The 15,340-nt window shown below is 38.4% G+C and overlaps 1 protein-coding gene across 1 annotated transcript in view; it reads right to left on the bottom strand.

Moving 5' to 3' along the window:
• NETO1 (neuropilin and tolloid like 1) overlaps window positions 1-15,340 on the bottom strand; it is a 109,643-nt gene that overhangs the window by 87,276 nt on the left and 7,027 nt on the right. The window contains exon 4 of the mRNA XM_090037298.1: window positions 2,954-3,202. Within this exon, the coding sequence (XP_089893424.1) occupies window positions 2,954-3,202 (249 nt within the window). The remainder of the gene's footprint in view (window positions 1-2,953; window positions 3,203-15,340) is intronic.

Genomic DNA, 15,340 nt, shown 5'->3' with positions numbered 1-15,340 from the left:
AGTTACATTTCAATTTATGGGAATTATAGAGGCTTATTTCCTTAAAGCTCTCCTTGTAAATCATTCCCTCCAGTTTTATCATTTTTATTTCCTAAATCCCCTGTGTATTTTTAACATCATTTGCTATTGCAGTTCCTATAACTGAATTCAGGATTCCAGACACAAACCATGGAAAGCAGGCACTTCAATGTTTTTTTAACATAATGTGAGGCCTTTGCATGCAAAACTCAGCATCATATCCAGTTTTAAATCTCACCAAAACCATGACTTAAACTCATGTCTAATTTGCTGTTCTTAATCATTTCTAGGTGTCTTGAGTGGTCAGTGTTTCCCCAAATTACCCTCTGTTGTTTAAATCTCTTCATGTTGGGCTATTCTATATATTTCTTAGGAAAGATTCTTAGGGGGAGGTTTCTTAGGAGGATTTATCATCACTTCTCCTGACCCTCACCTCGCAAGACTGTGTCACTGTGTGTTATAACTCAAGATGGGTCGAATTCTAGCAGCATTAAAAGGAGAGGTGGAGAGCTCACAGAAGCAATTACACCAGGCATCCCCTTCCTTGGCTCCCTCAACCCCACACTTGAGTCTTGAAGTTTCCAACTCTTTATAATAGAGCTGGCAACTGTCCTTTTTCCTGTACATCAACTCAGACAACAGACCTGAGCTATCTTTAAAGAATCCGTCCCTGTTGATGGGTATTTTATTCTGCCCCCATCACCCCTAAGCTGCTAACAGAGCACTTAGAATACTAATACCCATTCCTCCTTTGTTTCTGATGAGCTTCTTTCTGCCTCCCTTTCCCAACATTAGCCATCCCACTATCACCATGATCCGGAGCCTACAAGATATTGTTTGGAATATAGCTTTTCCTATATCTAGGAAAGCAGGAATGGGAAACCTTAAATCCTACTTTTTCTAAAATGATTACCCAATATGGGTCTAACTATCCATAAGAATCACAATTCACAAATGAATAATATTTCTTTGCCTTGTACCATACGTTCATATTCCTGTCCCATTTCATAGTCTTGATTATTCCAAGGCTTCAGGAAGGAAGCTATCAAAAAAGAGCAATTCTACATGAAGTCTGGAATAATTTATGCTGCTACAGCAATATACTGGCATTGATCTTTTTTTTCAGAAATGTAACTCAAATCAATGGAAAAGGAGTGAAAATAAAACATGCTTCCTGAAACTGTTTTTCAGTTGAGGAATTTTTAGATGGAATAAGATGTGCCCTATGCTAAGAACTTCTTTCTCAACATAAACACACCTCACTTTTAAAATACATGAGGCATAAGATCTGGAGTTAAGATTCCTCTTCCCTTCCCAAGGACTTTGGTTGAGAGGGGAAAGGGAAGAGGAGCAGTGATGTGGTAGAAACTCACAGATCTGCAGTTACTAAGATATGCATTTAATTCATCTTCTGTAGATAAGCACACCTGGTAAAACTTCACACAAGCAGTATAGTTCTTTTCATTTATTATTATTTATAGCAAAAAAAGGGGGGGGGGCAATGTGTGACCACTTTCTGAAGAATTCCTCACAGCTGTCAATCAATGGATCTGTTGCTATAAGAGTCCTCTAAGTATACCTTCTCCTATAAAAGACAATATCTAGGATTTAAGAAACATTGAACTACATGTGTTTTGTGTTATTTGCTAGATTTGCTTCAGAGAAATAAAGCTGTGTCTAGAAGCTGATGAGATAATATTGTAGTCAGCGTACAAATAGTTGTATTACGTTTTGTGATACTCCTGGAAGGAGAAAGCAAGCAGAATTTGGGCCTCGGTGATTTTTGCTGCTGTTCCTAAAAAAATATTGCTACACCTACACCATTTAATTCTAAAACAATAGTAGCATAATTGACTAAAGTATATAAATAACTACTACTCTTCAGACCAGGCTACATTAAAATATGAGTCATTGCTCCATTCATAGGAGGCTATAGAATTCCATCAAATCCTAAAGTTACTGCAGTGCAGTGCTGCTGCAGTCAAAAATTAAAATAAAAAGTAGCTTTCTTCTTGTAATGAGCCTAGTAATAATTTAACTCAAAGTATGACTAGAAACATTGTTTTTACTTTAATAAATTAAACAGACAATTTGACATAGAAAGCATAATTGTACAACAACTGCAATTAAGATTTAGAAATATTACCTGAATACATATTTATCTTTGGTTCTTAAACTGTCTTTGCCAAAATATGCAGCAGTTTGCTTTACTTCAAAAGGGGCATGTCTACATTAGATGTTGACTGCACAGTAGCTCGATACTACTGCACAATAGGGTCGCATGGCAAAAAACATGCTGAGATGCTACTGCACAGTAGTATTAGGCTACTGTGGAGTTGCATCACTTAAAAGGCATTTGCTGGTAGTACTGAGTAGTAACTCTGGTTACTGTGCATTTATTTAATACTTGCTTAAACTAGTACTAAATAAATGTAAAGTAACTACTGGGCAGCAGCATCTCATGGAGATGTGTCCAGGGAGAACTATCTTGCTCTTCAGTAGGGGAGATGGCTGGTGAAATGAAAAAGTAGAGATAGAATTCTGATATAATTACTTTTCACTAGAATCCATTATTGTTGATCATTTTGAAGGAAAAAACTGCACTGTGTAACAATCAAATGTAAACTAGGTAATTCATTATAAAGTATTTTGAATGATTTCATATAATAGAATTCTATTGACAGAGCTGCTTTTTAAAACGTCACAAATCTTTCACACTGGTATATGAATCATAGATAAAATTGTACTGAAATCTGATGTCCTTGAAAAAAGCTGGTTTGTTATTCAAAAGAAACTGCATTTAAAAAATATCTTGATATTTTCTTTGAAATTAAAATATATTTCCCACTGAAATATTGTCACAGTTACCCATTACTAGCAAAGTCAGCTGTAAATTCAACTTTTTCCGTTAAAATGTACAAGGCTTGGTACTCACCAGGTGTGAAATTATATCGAGCAGAGAATCCCATTGATTCCAGCTCACCATCAGCAAAAAATTTAATCCATAGAAATCTGCCACTGGATTTTATCATAGGTGGATTTTGCTGTCCACAGAAACGTCCAATAATTGGGGAAAAGCCAAAAGGTCCATCTCTTACTTCAATATGATCAAACTTGCACTCCCAAGAAGGCTCTATGGAATATTTTTCATCAAAATTTAGCTCAATACATTGTCTAGGAGCAGCTAGAACAGAAACAAAAGTGTGTTTAATTACTACTTTATGATTTAGTCTACTTTCAAACTTTAGATAAACAAGCATATATTCCATTTTCCCTGTACATCATAACATTTTGCTAGACAAATACTACTGTTCTATATTTCAAATTATATCTTCTGTATCCTAACTCAGTTTCACCTCATTAACTGACATGTCTTTTCTACTCCAAGTAAAAGGCATTTGTGAAACTCTTTCTTAAGCGAGTTAAGTCATCTATGTTGTAAAGCAAAAATGTGGTTTAGCAATGGTTGATTCAGATACAAAACTTCTGAAGGAATCTAATTAATAGGGGAAACCATTTCTTTTCAAATATTTTGAAGGATTTTAATGAGAATGTAATATTTCCTGGTGCTTATAAAGATAAGAAATTATCTGTTCAGGAGTAGAGTACTGCACTGAGGACAAATTCTGTCCCCAGACACACTGAAGTCAATGACAGGCCTATGCATAAATCCTATTTCAGCATAAATTATTTACCATCTCATTTGAAACCTAAGATAAAGTACAGTGAAATGTCACTTAAGAAATCAGCCAAGGAGGAAGCAAAAGTTTGTTACCTTAGCTAAAGATCAGACACTATTCAACTGGAAATGTGAACGATGCTTTAAATTAATCACTTAATTAAATGGTTGGCTATAAAAAAGATCTTTAGTTAATCCATATGTAGATTATAAAGTCAGTGAGTATCTTTGTGATTATTGAGCTTGATTTCTTGCATAACAGAGGCTGAAGAATTCTGCTCAGTGGCTGTACCTACGCAAGACAATTACTACGCAGTAGCTTGTTACTACTGCACAATAGTATTGCCAGACACGAACCATGACGCAGCACTGGTGCACAGGGGTAGCAAGCATCACTAGGCAACCATGCCAGGATACTACTATGGAGTAATGCTGGTTACTGTGCAGTCAGCATCTCATGTAGATGTGGCCACTAAGTCCAACCTGAAGTCTGATAACTTGTGGTTGAACTACAGCATCTAATTTTGATCAAAGATTGCAAGTGAGGGAATATCCACCTAGCAGAGCTGTCTAACAATTAAATGCCTTCACTGGTAAGAAACGGGTCTTTAATTTTCAAATACTGGGTCACGCTATACTTTTACTGTAGAGATCTTTCTGAGATCACCTTATATGCCTAATAAGGTGGAACAGGCTTTGACCCTTATTGCATAATATTAGTAGATTAATGTAATATAGACAACTACACAGGGGTTCGGAACATTCTTTATAACTCTTAATCTTCGTTAGCTTTTCATCTATGCACAGGTGCAATGAAATGTCAAAACCCAAATGCTGTTCAATTTTCTATATAATCAATGGAGAGAGAGAAAAAGAGGGAGGGAGGAAGAGCGGGAGTGGACCTGGGTTACATAATTTCTGAGGCATTTTAGAAGGTTTGGAGGAAGACGCATTAGTCACCTAAGAAAACAGGCTAATTAAAACATGCTAAATCATCACAGTATGGAATTTATGGATATTAAAAGTAATATCCAATAGGAATCACTTCTGATTAGAGACTCAAAATGTATAAATTTACAGTTCTTAAAAATGAAAATAATTTGTCAATATGAAAATTACCAATTTAGAAAAAGGGAAGTTATTAAAGGAGATAATTCTAATGCTACCATTATAAAGTCTGAAGACAAGAGAAATCTGGTGAGTAATAGTGATACACTGAATAAGTGGAAGATATTGTTGGCTAATGTTTTTGATTGACTTTACATATTTACAAGAAATAACAGCAAAACTTTTGAATATTAAAGGAGTTGATGGTGATTTACACTCTGAGATTTGGACTGTATTTAGTACGCTAACATTGTATTTAATTCTAGGTCTTTCAAGGCTGACTCACTAGTCGGATACAAGCTGAAATATCAGGCCTTTGTTTTTTTTTTAAGACAATATGCCCATTATTCACACTAAAAATGGTTAACCATGATTTGAACATCTCCTATCCCTATTACTGATATAGAGATACGTTAAGCTGCTGGCAGTTTATATACAGCCATATGCTGACACCTTCACTCCACTTCAGCAACATGAATGACTGTCCACTGATATGAATGGAAACAAAGAAAAACATCTGTCTCTATACCTTGCCCTTTTACTTTTAGGTACATAAAAGTAGTTTTATATGTTTATTTTTAATTATATTCTCTGTCTTCTTAAAACCTATCCCTTTTCCTCAGCAATGCATTCTTTGAAAAATGTTACCAGTGATGATGTGTAGTCAAATAAATGCTTAACCAAACTTTCCTTGATTTCAAAGTTTTAATGTGTTTGTGATAAATAGAGAAAGGCCTATTTCTGACTTACACCAAGTATATGTATTAGTATACACTACTAGATATTTTTGTGTCACTGAGAAGCAGGGGTGTGCGAAACAGGCTGTATTTGATTTGGATTCAGATTCTGATTTGGTCCGAGTCAGAGACAGTGATTCAATTCATTGATTCAGATCACTCTCCCCAATCTGAAGATTCGATGCTGACTTGGAGAATCAGAGATTTGGCCATAGTGACAACTTTAAATGTTTTTTCTACATACCTCACATGGTTTGTGAAGGCTGAGATTCTGGGGTGGATGGAGAATCCCACAGGAGTACAGCGGGGCTCCCCACATGCTTGGTAGAGAACTTGGAAGACTGGAAGTACTTCTGGTCCACTTCCAGGTCTGCCACTAGGAGCAATCAGCCATGGGGGGACCCCGAGTGCCCCCCCTTCACACCCAGAAGGCACCATTTGCTGAGGTGGAGAGGCATGGAGGGGAGGGAGGAGAAAACGCTCCCTGGCAGACCCAGAAGTGGACTGGAAGTGCTTCTGGTCCACTCCCGGGTCTGCTGCATCACAGCATTCATGAGCTGCCTGGTACCTCAAGGTATGTAGAAAAAACATTTAAAGCTAAGTCTATGTCAGAATCTAAGAATCTTTCCAAATCTCTCCAAATTGATTCAGAGGGTACTGATTTGATTCAGAGAGATTAAAGGGTCTCATGATTCAATTTGGAATCAGAGATTCAGCCACTGACTTGGGCCGAATCTTTACTGAATCGAATCAGCCCTACTGAGGAATCTTAACATCAATTACATTGCCAGAAGTATGTAAAAGGAGTCCTCCTGTGACTGAGAATGAGCCTTGCCGCTTTAACTCACACTAAATTCAATGGACTTCAGTGTAAACCCTACTTGAATAGGAACTGGAAACTTTACAACATGCTACATATGGTGTAGCAAAACCCCCAGTTTTCCTTTTTTTTTTTTTTTTAATTTTAAAACGCATTCTCTCCCCTTTCCCAACCATTTTTGACTTTTCTCTCCCTCTCTATTCCCCATAGATAAGTATAAGTGAGCTAAGACATAGGATAAGCTTCAGCATGTTATTTTGGTCACAAGTTGTATTTGGTTTGTTTTTTCTTCTTCTTTATACTGTATAATTATTATGTTAATATTGATTTTTACTGTTCTATATTACTGTTTACTGATACTATATGATTTAGGCCTACATATGTAAGTTAGCATAAGTCATGTCAAGTTTCCATTTTGTTTGTCAAGTCTCCATCTTGTCCCCATGCCCTGTTGTGTAAGTATGTGGGAACCTATGACTCATACCTACCCCTCCTATATAACCTGGTTCCTAAATGAATGGGAATGAATGAGGGTGCTGGAGAGATAATGGCAGTGAGTCTAAATATAGCTCCCTCTGAATGACTAAGCCATCAAAACCAATACCTGGACCAATGACCCAACCACTGGAACCACCCTCAGTATTCAAGAAACAAAAGATGAGGTGAGACAATCCACCATTGTACCAAGGCTGCACATGCTCAGTAAGAACACCTGGAACCCTCTGGAACAGGACTGACCTTGCCTGGACAGGACCTCCCCATAGGAGATTAGAGGTAGTCTGCCCCATAAAAAGGGATAGTGAAGTCTGACTCCTTGGGATGCCCTCTCCATCTGGATCAGAACCATGCCACACCACCTATCCACTCAGAGGCCCTGTCACAACTCCCCTCTGGACAACACCTACTGGCCAAAGACCTCTTTCCAGGTTGGATAGGTAGCTATCACCCCCCAACCCCCTCTTCAACCAAAGACTTGGACTCTGTTTCTCTTCCCTACCTGGACTGCAACCCTTCCACTGAGTCTCTTTCTCCTGCTGCCATTGTGAGTGCTTGTGTGCGTGTGTGAACCAGTAACTTCATGGGGCTGTGTAGAGTGCTGTCTGTTTAATAAACTTGTTATTTTGAAACCCCGAGTTGGATTTTTGTCTGTTTTCTGACTGTTTCCTCCTTGCCACCACTTATATGCCCCCCAAACACCCAGCTTTTTGCTTCAGTTTCCAGCCCCAAGCTCCCAGGTTTCTGCCTCAGTTCCTTTCCTGGCTGTCTCCTCCTTGCCACTGAGCTTCTTCCCTTGCACCAGTAACCTCGAGTAACCCCGGGGCCACTTGATCTTAAGTAACCCCAAGCCTCAGTTCCTCAGCCTAGCTTCTCTCTAATCTACCAGTTCACCAGTGTGTATGTGTAGGTGGGCAGTATGTGTGTGAACTGGTGAATATACATATATACATACACATATACATATAAACACGTACATATATACATATGTGTATATGTGTGTGTGTCATTGTGTGCATGATATATGAATTAGTGGTCTATGTATGTGTATGGAGTGTGTGGGTATTGACAACTGATTGTCTAATTTGTGGTGTGTGTATGCACTTGGATTGGTGATAGGTATGCATGTGCCTAGGCTGGTTTGGATGTGTATGTGCCTGAGTTGGTAGTGTGTGTGCATGTGCCTGTGCGTGTACACCTAACTGATTTGTGTGTTTGTATATGTGCAATTGTGTCACAATCTCCTGCCAAACAGTGCAATATTGAGATCCTGAGAGTTGGCCTGACCCCAAAGGGCAAAAATGGTGCCATGAATCATACTGGTTTATGGTTTGAATATTGTTGCACTTACTTTCCTTTGCTTTTATTGGTTTTTCAAGGACTAGTTTTTTGCATAGCCAGGTACAAGTCTTAGTAGAATTAGGAAAAGTCATCCTGGACAAGATAGGGAACACTTTGTGTTCAGCTATAAGCTCTGTGTTTGCCCCTAGTTCTTGTAGACCTCATGCAAAGTTGGGAAGAGAGTCGTTTTCTTTCCCGAGCTCTTCTGTAACCACACAAAGGCTAAGGACACTTAGCAATGTTCCATATTATCTCATGCTTAGCTTTTAAATTAATTTCCTTTTATGGATATTGTTTGAAAGCTTTCAGTTTTAAGTTGGTAGAAGACTCTCAAAGAAATAATTTTTTTTCTTGTCTTCTAGAACAGTGGTCTCCAAAGTGGCGTGTGCACACCCCAGGGGGTGCGCAAGATGATCCATTGGGGTGCGGGAAGAAAATACTAGAACTTCTATTTATATAAATATACATATATTGGGGGTGCGTGCTCAAAAATTTTTTTAATAATAGGGGTGCATGATCAAACAAGTTTGGAGACCACTATTCTAGAAGATGACCATGGTAGATGAAAACCAAGGCACAGTTCAAATATTCACTTTTGTTAAATACTGAAGGGCCAGAGTATGATCCTAAATACTTCTTTGTTTCTAGCAAACAGGTATCATTAAGTATTCCTGGTGCAATGAACTCCAGTGTATATCATGCCACAGTTTATTGGTTCTAGGTGCTGTGTCTTCATGTGAGCTCCAGACCACAGCATGTTGAGCTGGATTGGAGCAGCCCCAACTGGCTGCTCCAACCCAGCACAATGTGCTGCAGGGGGACTGGCTGGGGCATGAGGGTGCTCCAGTGTGGGGCTAGCTGGCAGGCATCCCTGTACTGAAGCATCCTTGCATCCAAGCCAGTCCAGTCAGCATCTATATGTGTATTGCTTTGCACTAAATAGCACCGCTGTAGTATAGTACTTGTATCTACGAGTACTCCACCACGGCAGAGTTACTTGGCTTACTGTGGCCTAATAGGGCCACTTGTGCAGACACTAAGTCTTTCCTGAGGAGCTAATTCAGCAGCTCTGCAGTAAACATCTAGTGAAGATGTGCCCAATGAGTACAAGTATACTCCCAGTGAAACATACTGAAATGCAATGAAAGTAGGCCAAGAACAACAACTGAAATGTTCCTTCTAATAAAAAAGAACAACTGTGGTGGGTGGTTGGTTGTTTTTTGAATACCCATTATGGTTTCCTCCGTAATAGAAAGAAAATAAGAAAAAACTATTATTTATGCATAACTGAGAGGGGTGGGATTCAGGACTAGAACCCTCAGTCACCTGTAAGGTTAAGCAAAATTCATGGGACTTTTGGCTACAGTTCAGGCAGAAGACCCTAAGAAAAAGTTGTTGCCATCTCATGAATTGCTTTTACTTCAAATCTTAAAAATCTTCTATATTTAGCTTCTAATTATCTTTCTTCAAAGACTGTTAATACCATGGAAAGACTGCTTAATGCCTGCATGTCTTGTCATCTTTTTCATCTAATTATCTTACACAAGTGCCATCTTGAGATTTTACATTTGCTGTAAAAGGCATTTGGTTCTAACTTTTAGCAGAGGATCAGTTGCAACAAAAACACACAATTAAGGTTTTAATTCTGAGCTGCCTGTGAGTCTGTGTAACTGACTGCTAAAGTTAAGCAAAAAATCTGTTTCAATTTACCAGGCTGCCTGAAAATGAGACATTGAGCTAAACATCTATCTACCCCTCATAAAGATGAGCTGCAGAAGTGACGGATTTGAATAATTCTTGATATTTCGAGTCATTGTGAATAGGCAAAGCATAGTCTTCTTTTGAAACAAGTTCCATTTTTGGAGAATATGTTATGAACACAAGAAACAGCCTGATACACATTATATTAATTGACTTTGTTAATGCTGCTGCCTCAACTGACATTTTTAATATGAAATATGACTGTGCTACAATATATGTAGAACATGTAGTAAGAAAATAAGTATTTGGAAAAGCTTGGATGGCTTTGAACGGAACTACCATTAATTTTATATTGCTGATTATATATTAAACAAGTCCAGGGAATATAAATAACCAAAAATATGAATTGGAAAATTAATTCACACCTCTATTCATGCTAATAAAAAATTTCAAGGCACTCTATACTCTGTACTTTTGTTTAAAAGTATGCATTAATTAGAAATTAAGTCCTTAATTGATCAAAATAGCCAGGTGACAAGATTACACATTCCTGGCTCAAAAGCTGAAATCTATTACATAATGTTTGGCTGCATCATTCCCAAAGTATATTTAGCTCAAATAAGAGACTTGGTACTTAAAGTGCTCTGCTTGCAAAACTCCCCTTGAAGTCAGTGTGCCAAATTCACTGCTGGCAAAAGTTAATGCAGCTGCCGGAGTTGCTCCTGCTATGCCAAAAGTAAATTTGGTCCAAAGGGAGTTATGCATGTGTAATGCATACATAGAACCTGGCATCATAAGGAATTTAGTATGCACACTGAGCCTGATCCTACATTCTTTGTCTCTTAAAGGCTTATATTATAATTGTTAAGGATGTAGGGGGTTCTTTTGATCACAGACTCAGAGGATTGGAAAGAACATATTAACCAATCATCATCTAAATCATTCAGTCTGACCTCCTATATAACAGAGTCTTTAGGGTGTTTTTACTTGTGCTCCAGGGATGAGGGTGGCAGGCACTTTAATTAGAGTGACTAGGAGAGCTACTGTAATTAAAGCGCCTGCAGTGTCTCATGTATCAGTGTCTCCATTAGGGCTGTGCGAAGTTTCGGTCCCCAATTCAGTTCAGTGGAGATTTGGCCCAATTTGGTGGCTGAATCTCTGGAATCCAAATGGAATCAGAAGACCCTTAAATCTCTCTGAATCGAAATGGAACCCTCCAAATCAATTCAGAGAGATTTGGAAAGATTCAGCAATTCAGACCTAGACACAGCTTTAAATGTTTTTTTCTACATACCTCAAGGTACCAAGTGGCTCATGAATGCTGTGATGGTGGGGCAGATGGAGCATCCCACAGGAATGTGAGGGGGTCCCCATGATGCTCGGCAGCAGACCCAGAAGTGAACTCATTTCCAATCCACTTACGGGTCCAGTGATGAGCACACTGGGGGGGCCCCCCACACCATCCAGGCTCAATGACTGGTGCCTCCTGGGTCTCAGGGGTCACCCGTGGTCCCCCCCTGCAGCTGATCACTGAGCTGGGAGGAACATGGGAGGGGGGCCATGAACTTGGTGGTGAACCCAGAAGTGGGCCAGAAGTATTTCCAGTCCACTTCCGGGTTCACCACTGAGCACACGGGGGGTCCTCCCCACGTTCCTGTGGGATGCTCCATCCACCCCAGCATCACAGTGTTCACAAGCCATGCCTGGTACCTCAAGGTATGTATAAAAAACATTTAAAGCTGTGTCTATGGCCGAATTGCTGATTCTCTGAATCAGCATCAAATCTTCAGATTCAGATTCAGCTGAATCGAATCAGACACAGTGATTCAAATCAACTAATCGAATCACTGTCCCCAATTAGGGCCGAATCCAAATCCGAATCGATTATGGGCCGTTTTACACACCCCTGATCTCCATGTCTCAAAATGGTGGCAGGGGTGCTTTAACTAAAGCCTGTTCAGTGAGCTTCATTTGAAGCACTCCCACTGCCATTTTAAAGTGCTGGGACACTGATACATGAGATGCGGAGGCTGCTGGAGTGCACAAATTAATATCCTCCAGCAAATTAATTGAGTCTGCTCCGACATGCTGTAATTACAGCACATCGGAGCAGCCCCTGGCATATCTACAGGCACCCCAAGTAATTCCTACATTGATCCTATAAATTTTGATTGGTACAGAGGACATTTTTCAGAAAGACAGACTATTTTCATACTGTATTAAATTTTTTAGTCATGGAAAAACCACTGCATCCCTAGTTGGTTCAATGGCTAATTATTCACATTGTGGGGGAAAAAAATTCATTTCTGTTCTGAATATTTCTGGGTAGAACTTTCAGCAGTTGGATGTTTTCATGCTTTTGACTAGTATTTGAAAAGAGACCTTTGCTATCAAAATTTTTCTTCCCTTTTTGCTTATTGATGACTATGGGAATTATTATAAGAATGCTCTCATAATAACTAAAAATGCTAATCACTGAATACTTTGAAAATGCTAAAAGACTTGCATACATTTAGATGACCTATTGCATTTTAAAACTGTTTTCTTGCCATTTCAGCACAAGAAGCCAAACTTTGAAGCCCTAATTTAGTCCCATTAAAGTCAGTGAAAGTTTTGCCTGAGAAAGGCCTTTCTTTTTTCTATCATTACATTTTGTAAGTTTTAAAGAACGAAGAAAGCAGGCAGATAAGCAAGCAAGAAACCTGGAAAATGTGGTTATCCAAACTGACAGTAGGGCTACTCATGATCTGGAAATCTTTAATAAGTACAGACAGAATTTTCAGACTGAATCAGACCTGTGGTCTGCTCCTATATTCAATGTCACTCAGTGCAAGAAGCTTCAGAAAAAAAAGTACTAGGACCTCATAATAGATAATAATAAATAAGTGGAACATAGGAATTACCTTAAAAAATCCCATCTAAAGGTTAATGGGTGCTTACACCCAGAAGTGCAGGCACCTATATGCTTTAGAAATTATCCTATGTTAGCTTCAAATATTCTTATGCATATCAATATCTAATCCCTTTTCTGAAACCCTTTAACTTCAATGTCTTATGACTCTAAGTTTCACAGAGTAATATAATATTTTTTAAAGCATTTCTTTTCTTAATTTTAATTCAGTTATCCTTCAGTTTAATTGACTGCTACACTTAGGTCTTGTTAAAACAATAACACCAAATATACTTTCTCAGCACCTCCCTTAGAGGTATATTTATCATGTTTCCTTCTATTTATCTCCTCTCTAAGTGGTGCCATTCTTTTCAGTATCTCATGTTCTGAAATTTTACCACCTAATCCTTTTGGTACTATACTTGCACCCAATTATTCTTGTCTTTTTGTTCATTTGTTTGTTTGTTTTGAGAGGGGCAGAGAGATACCAGATCTCAACACAATGTTCAAGGAAAAATCTCCCACCAAGTTACAGAAGCCATCACAAGGTTTCATTACTGTTTCCCCATCTCATTATTTTAGCTGTCAAAAAACAAACAGAATCACAGGAAAGTAGTTGCACAATGACCACAGAACTTCAATATGCTGCAGACAGTGACACCAGAGTTATTCTGTTTTTGTTTACTTTGATCAATTTTGCCAGCACCCACAGCTCATTGTCAACATGATAACAGCACATAAAAGCTTCTCAAATTATTCCGAACACTTTGCATTTGTCAACAAAGAATTTCACCTCCATCTTGCAACCCATTTGCCTATCTTTTTTACATCTTTATCAGATTCATCTCGGACTTCTCTACGGTTGGTTATTCTAAATTTTCTGTGAACATTACATTTTGCTACCTTGTTGCTGTAAACCTCTCTATGCCAGATAATTAATACATATATTCAAACTCTAGTTGTACAATTATCTGGCCTTTATGATCCTCATGTTAAAAGAAGAATTGCCCATGAACTAGATTAGAGAGATCTTTCAACACTTCCCACTGTAATCTTGAGAGAGGTCTTTATGCCTCGATTATCTGTGAAATACAGATAATTCTTCCCAACCTCATGGAGGTGCTCATAAACCCAGTTCTTCATGCAAGAAATTCAGATACTAGGGAGAAAAGCACAGAAGTAGAAAGAAATATGATAACCTGCATACTGAAAATTAACTATTTAATTGCCCTTTTTAAAATTTTTCTTTACAGAAGCCATATTTGTTTGTTTCTGTTTCATATTCATTTTAGTATTTTATAATACTCTCTATAGTTATAGTTTTAACTGGTTTATCTTGTACTGAAGTAAAGCTCGGTGGTCTGTAATTTCTTAACCTCTATGTTTAAAAAACAATAGATAAAATGTGTACTACTCTTCAGTCTTGTGGCAGGTCTTATGAAAAAGCATACATCTATTAACAAGTCAAAGCTTTCAAAGATAGTTATGTGCCTAAATGTTGAAAAAGATACCTGATGGGATTTTAAGTATGATTTAATGGGGTAGAATGGCTGAATGCAAAAGTATTTAAGCAATGAAATCAATGACAGCCCCAGTACTTTTGAAAATCTCACTACACGCTTATCTTCAACTTTTGTCACTGCATGCTTCTACACATGCACTTTACAGCACAGTTGACTATTAGCTCTGAAGTAAAGTATTACAGTGTACATGTGTGGCAGTACTAGGGTGCAGTAAATTAATTAACTCCACTGTAGGATAGTACTGTTACGTACAGTTTGGTGGAGTTTGGTGAAGTAAATTACTCTGCCATAGCATAGTACTGTCTCTAATAGTACTATCCTATGGCAAAGTAATTTACTCCACCAAAACACACACATAGACCTGAGAGGGGCTGGCTGGGATACGAGGATGCTAACGTACAGTAGTTACCTGCCACCTAGCCCCGCACTTTAGTACCCTCATGCCCCAGGCAGCCTCTTCACTGCCCAGTAATGTCACCCAGAGCTTGGGGCTGACCCCTGCCAGCCCAGGGCTTCTCCACCATAGTTCAAAGTGCTGCAGTCCTGGGAATGCATGCAGACACTGAGCCCAGGAGCAATTTTTGTCTGATACAAACTTTGCCAGAGTTTATCATATTGCATTAATTGCATGTGTAGATAGACCCACTGAATACTTTCAATAATTTAGATCATATCTACCTAGATATTCCTAGGATGATGATCAGAGTAGTACAGGTCAAGTACAAACAACTGGCGAATGCCTTGTGACAGAAGGGGTATGATGTAACCGTTTACGTGCTTATCACTGGGACACCAGAAACATGGGACCCAAGCAATGAGAGCAATATAAGAGACTAACTCCTTTAGATTAGGTTTGTTTCATAGCATTTCTTTGTGTTAAACGATATGATTAAAGAGCATATTCATTTTTTTCCTCTTTCCTCTCTGCTTCCTTTTTGTCTTGAGCATAGCTTCCCATGACTCAATTACCGGTGTGTTTAAATAGCCTCCATGATGAATTAAAACACTGAAATTTTCACTTTTTCATTT

The sequence above is a fragment of the Crocodylus siamensis genome, chromosome 3 (assembly GCF_052110815.1).
Source record: "Crocodylus siamensis isolate JL-2025a chromosome 3, ASM5211081v1, whole genome shotgun sequence".
Lineage (NCBI taxonomy): Eukaryota > Metazoa > Chordata > Crocodylia > Crocodylidae > Crocodylus > Crocodylus siamensis.
The sequence above is the reverse complement of the archived record's forward strand: the minus strand, read 5'-3'. Positions and strand labels throughout refer to the sequence as shown.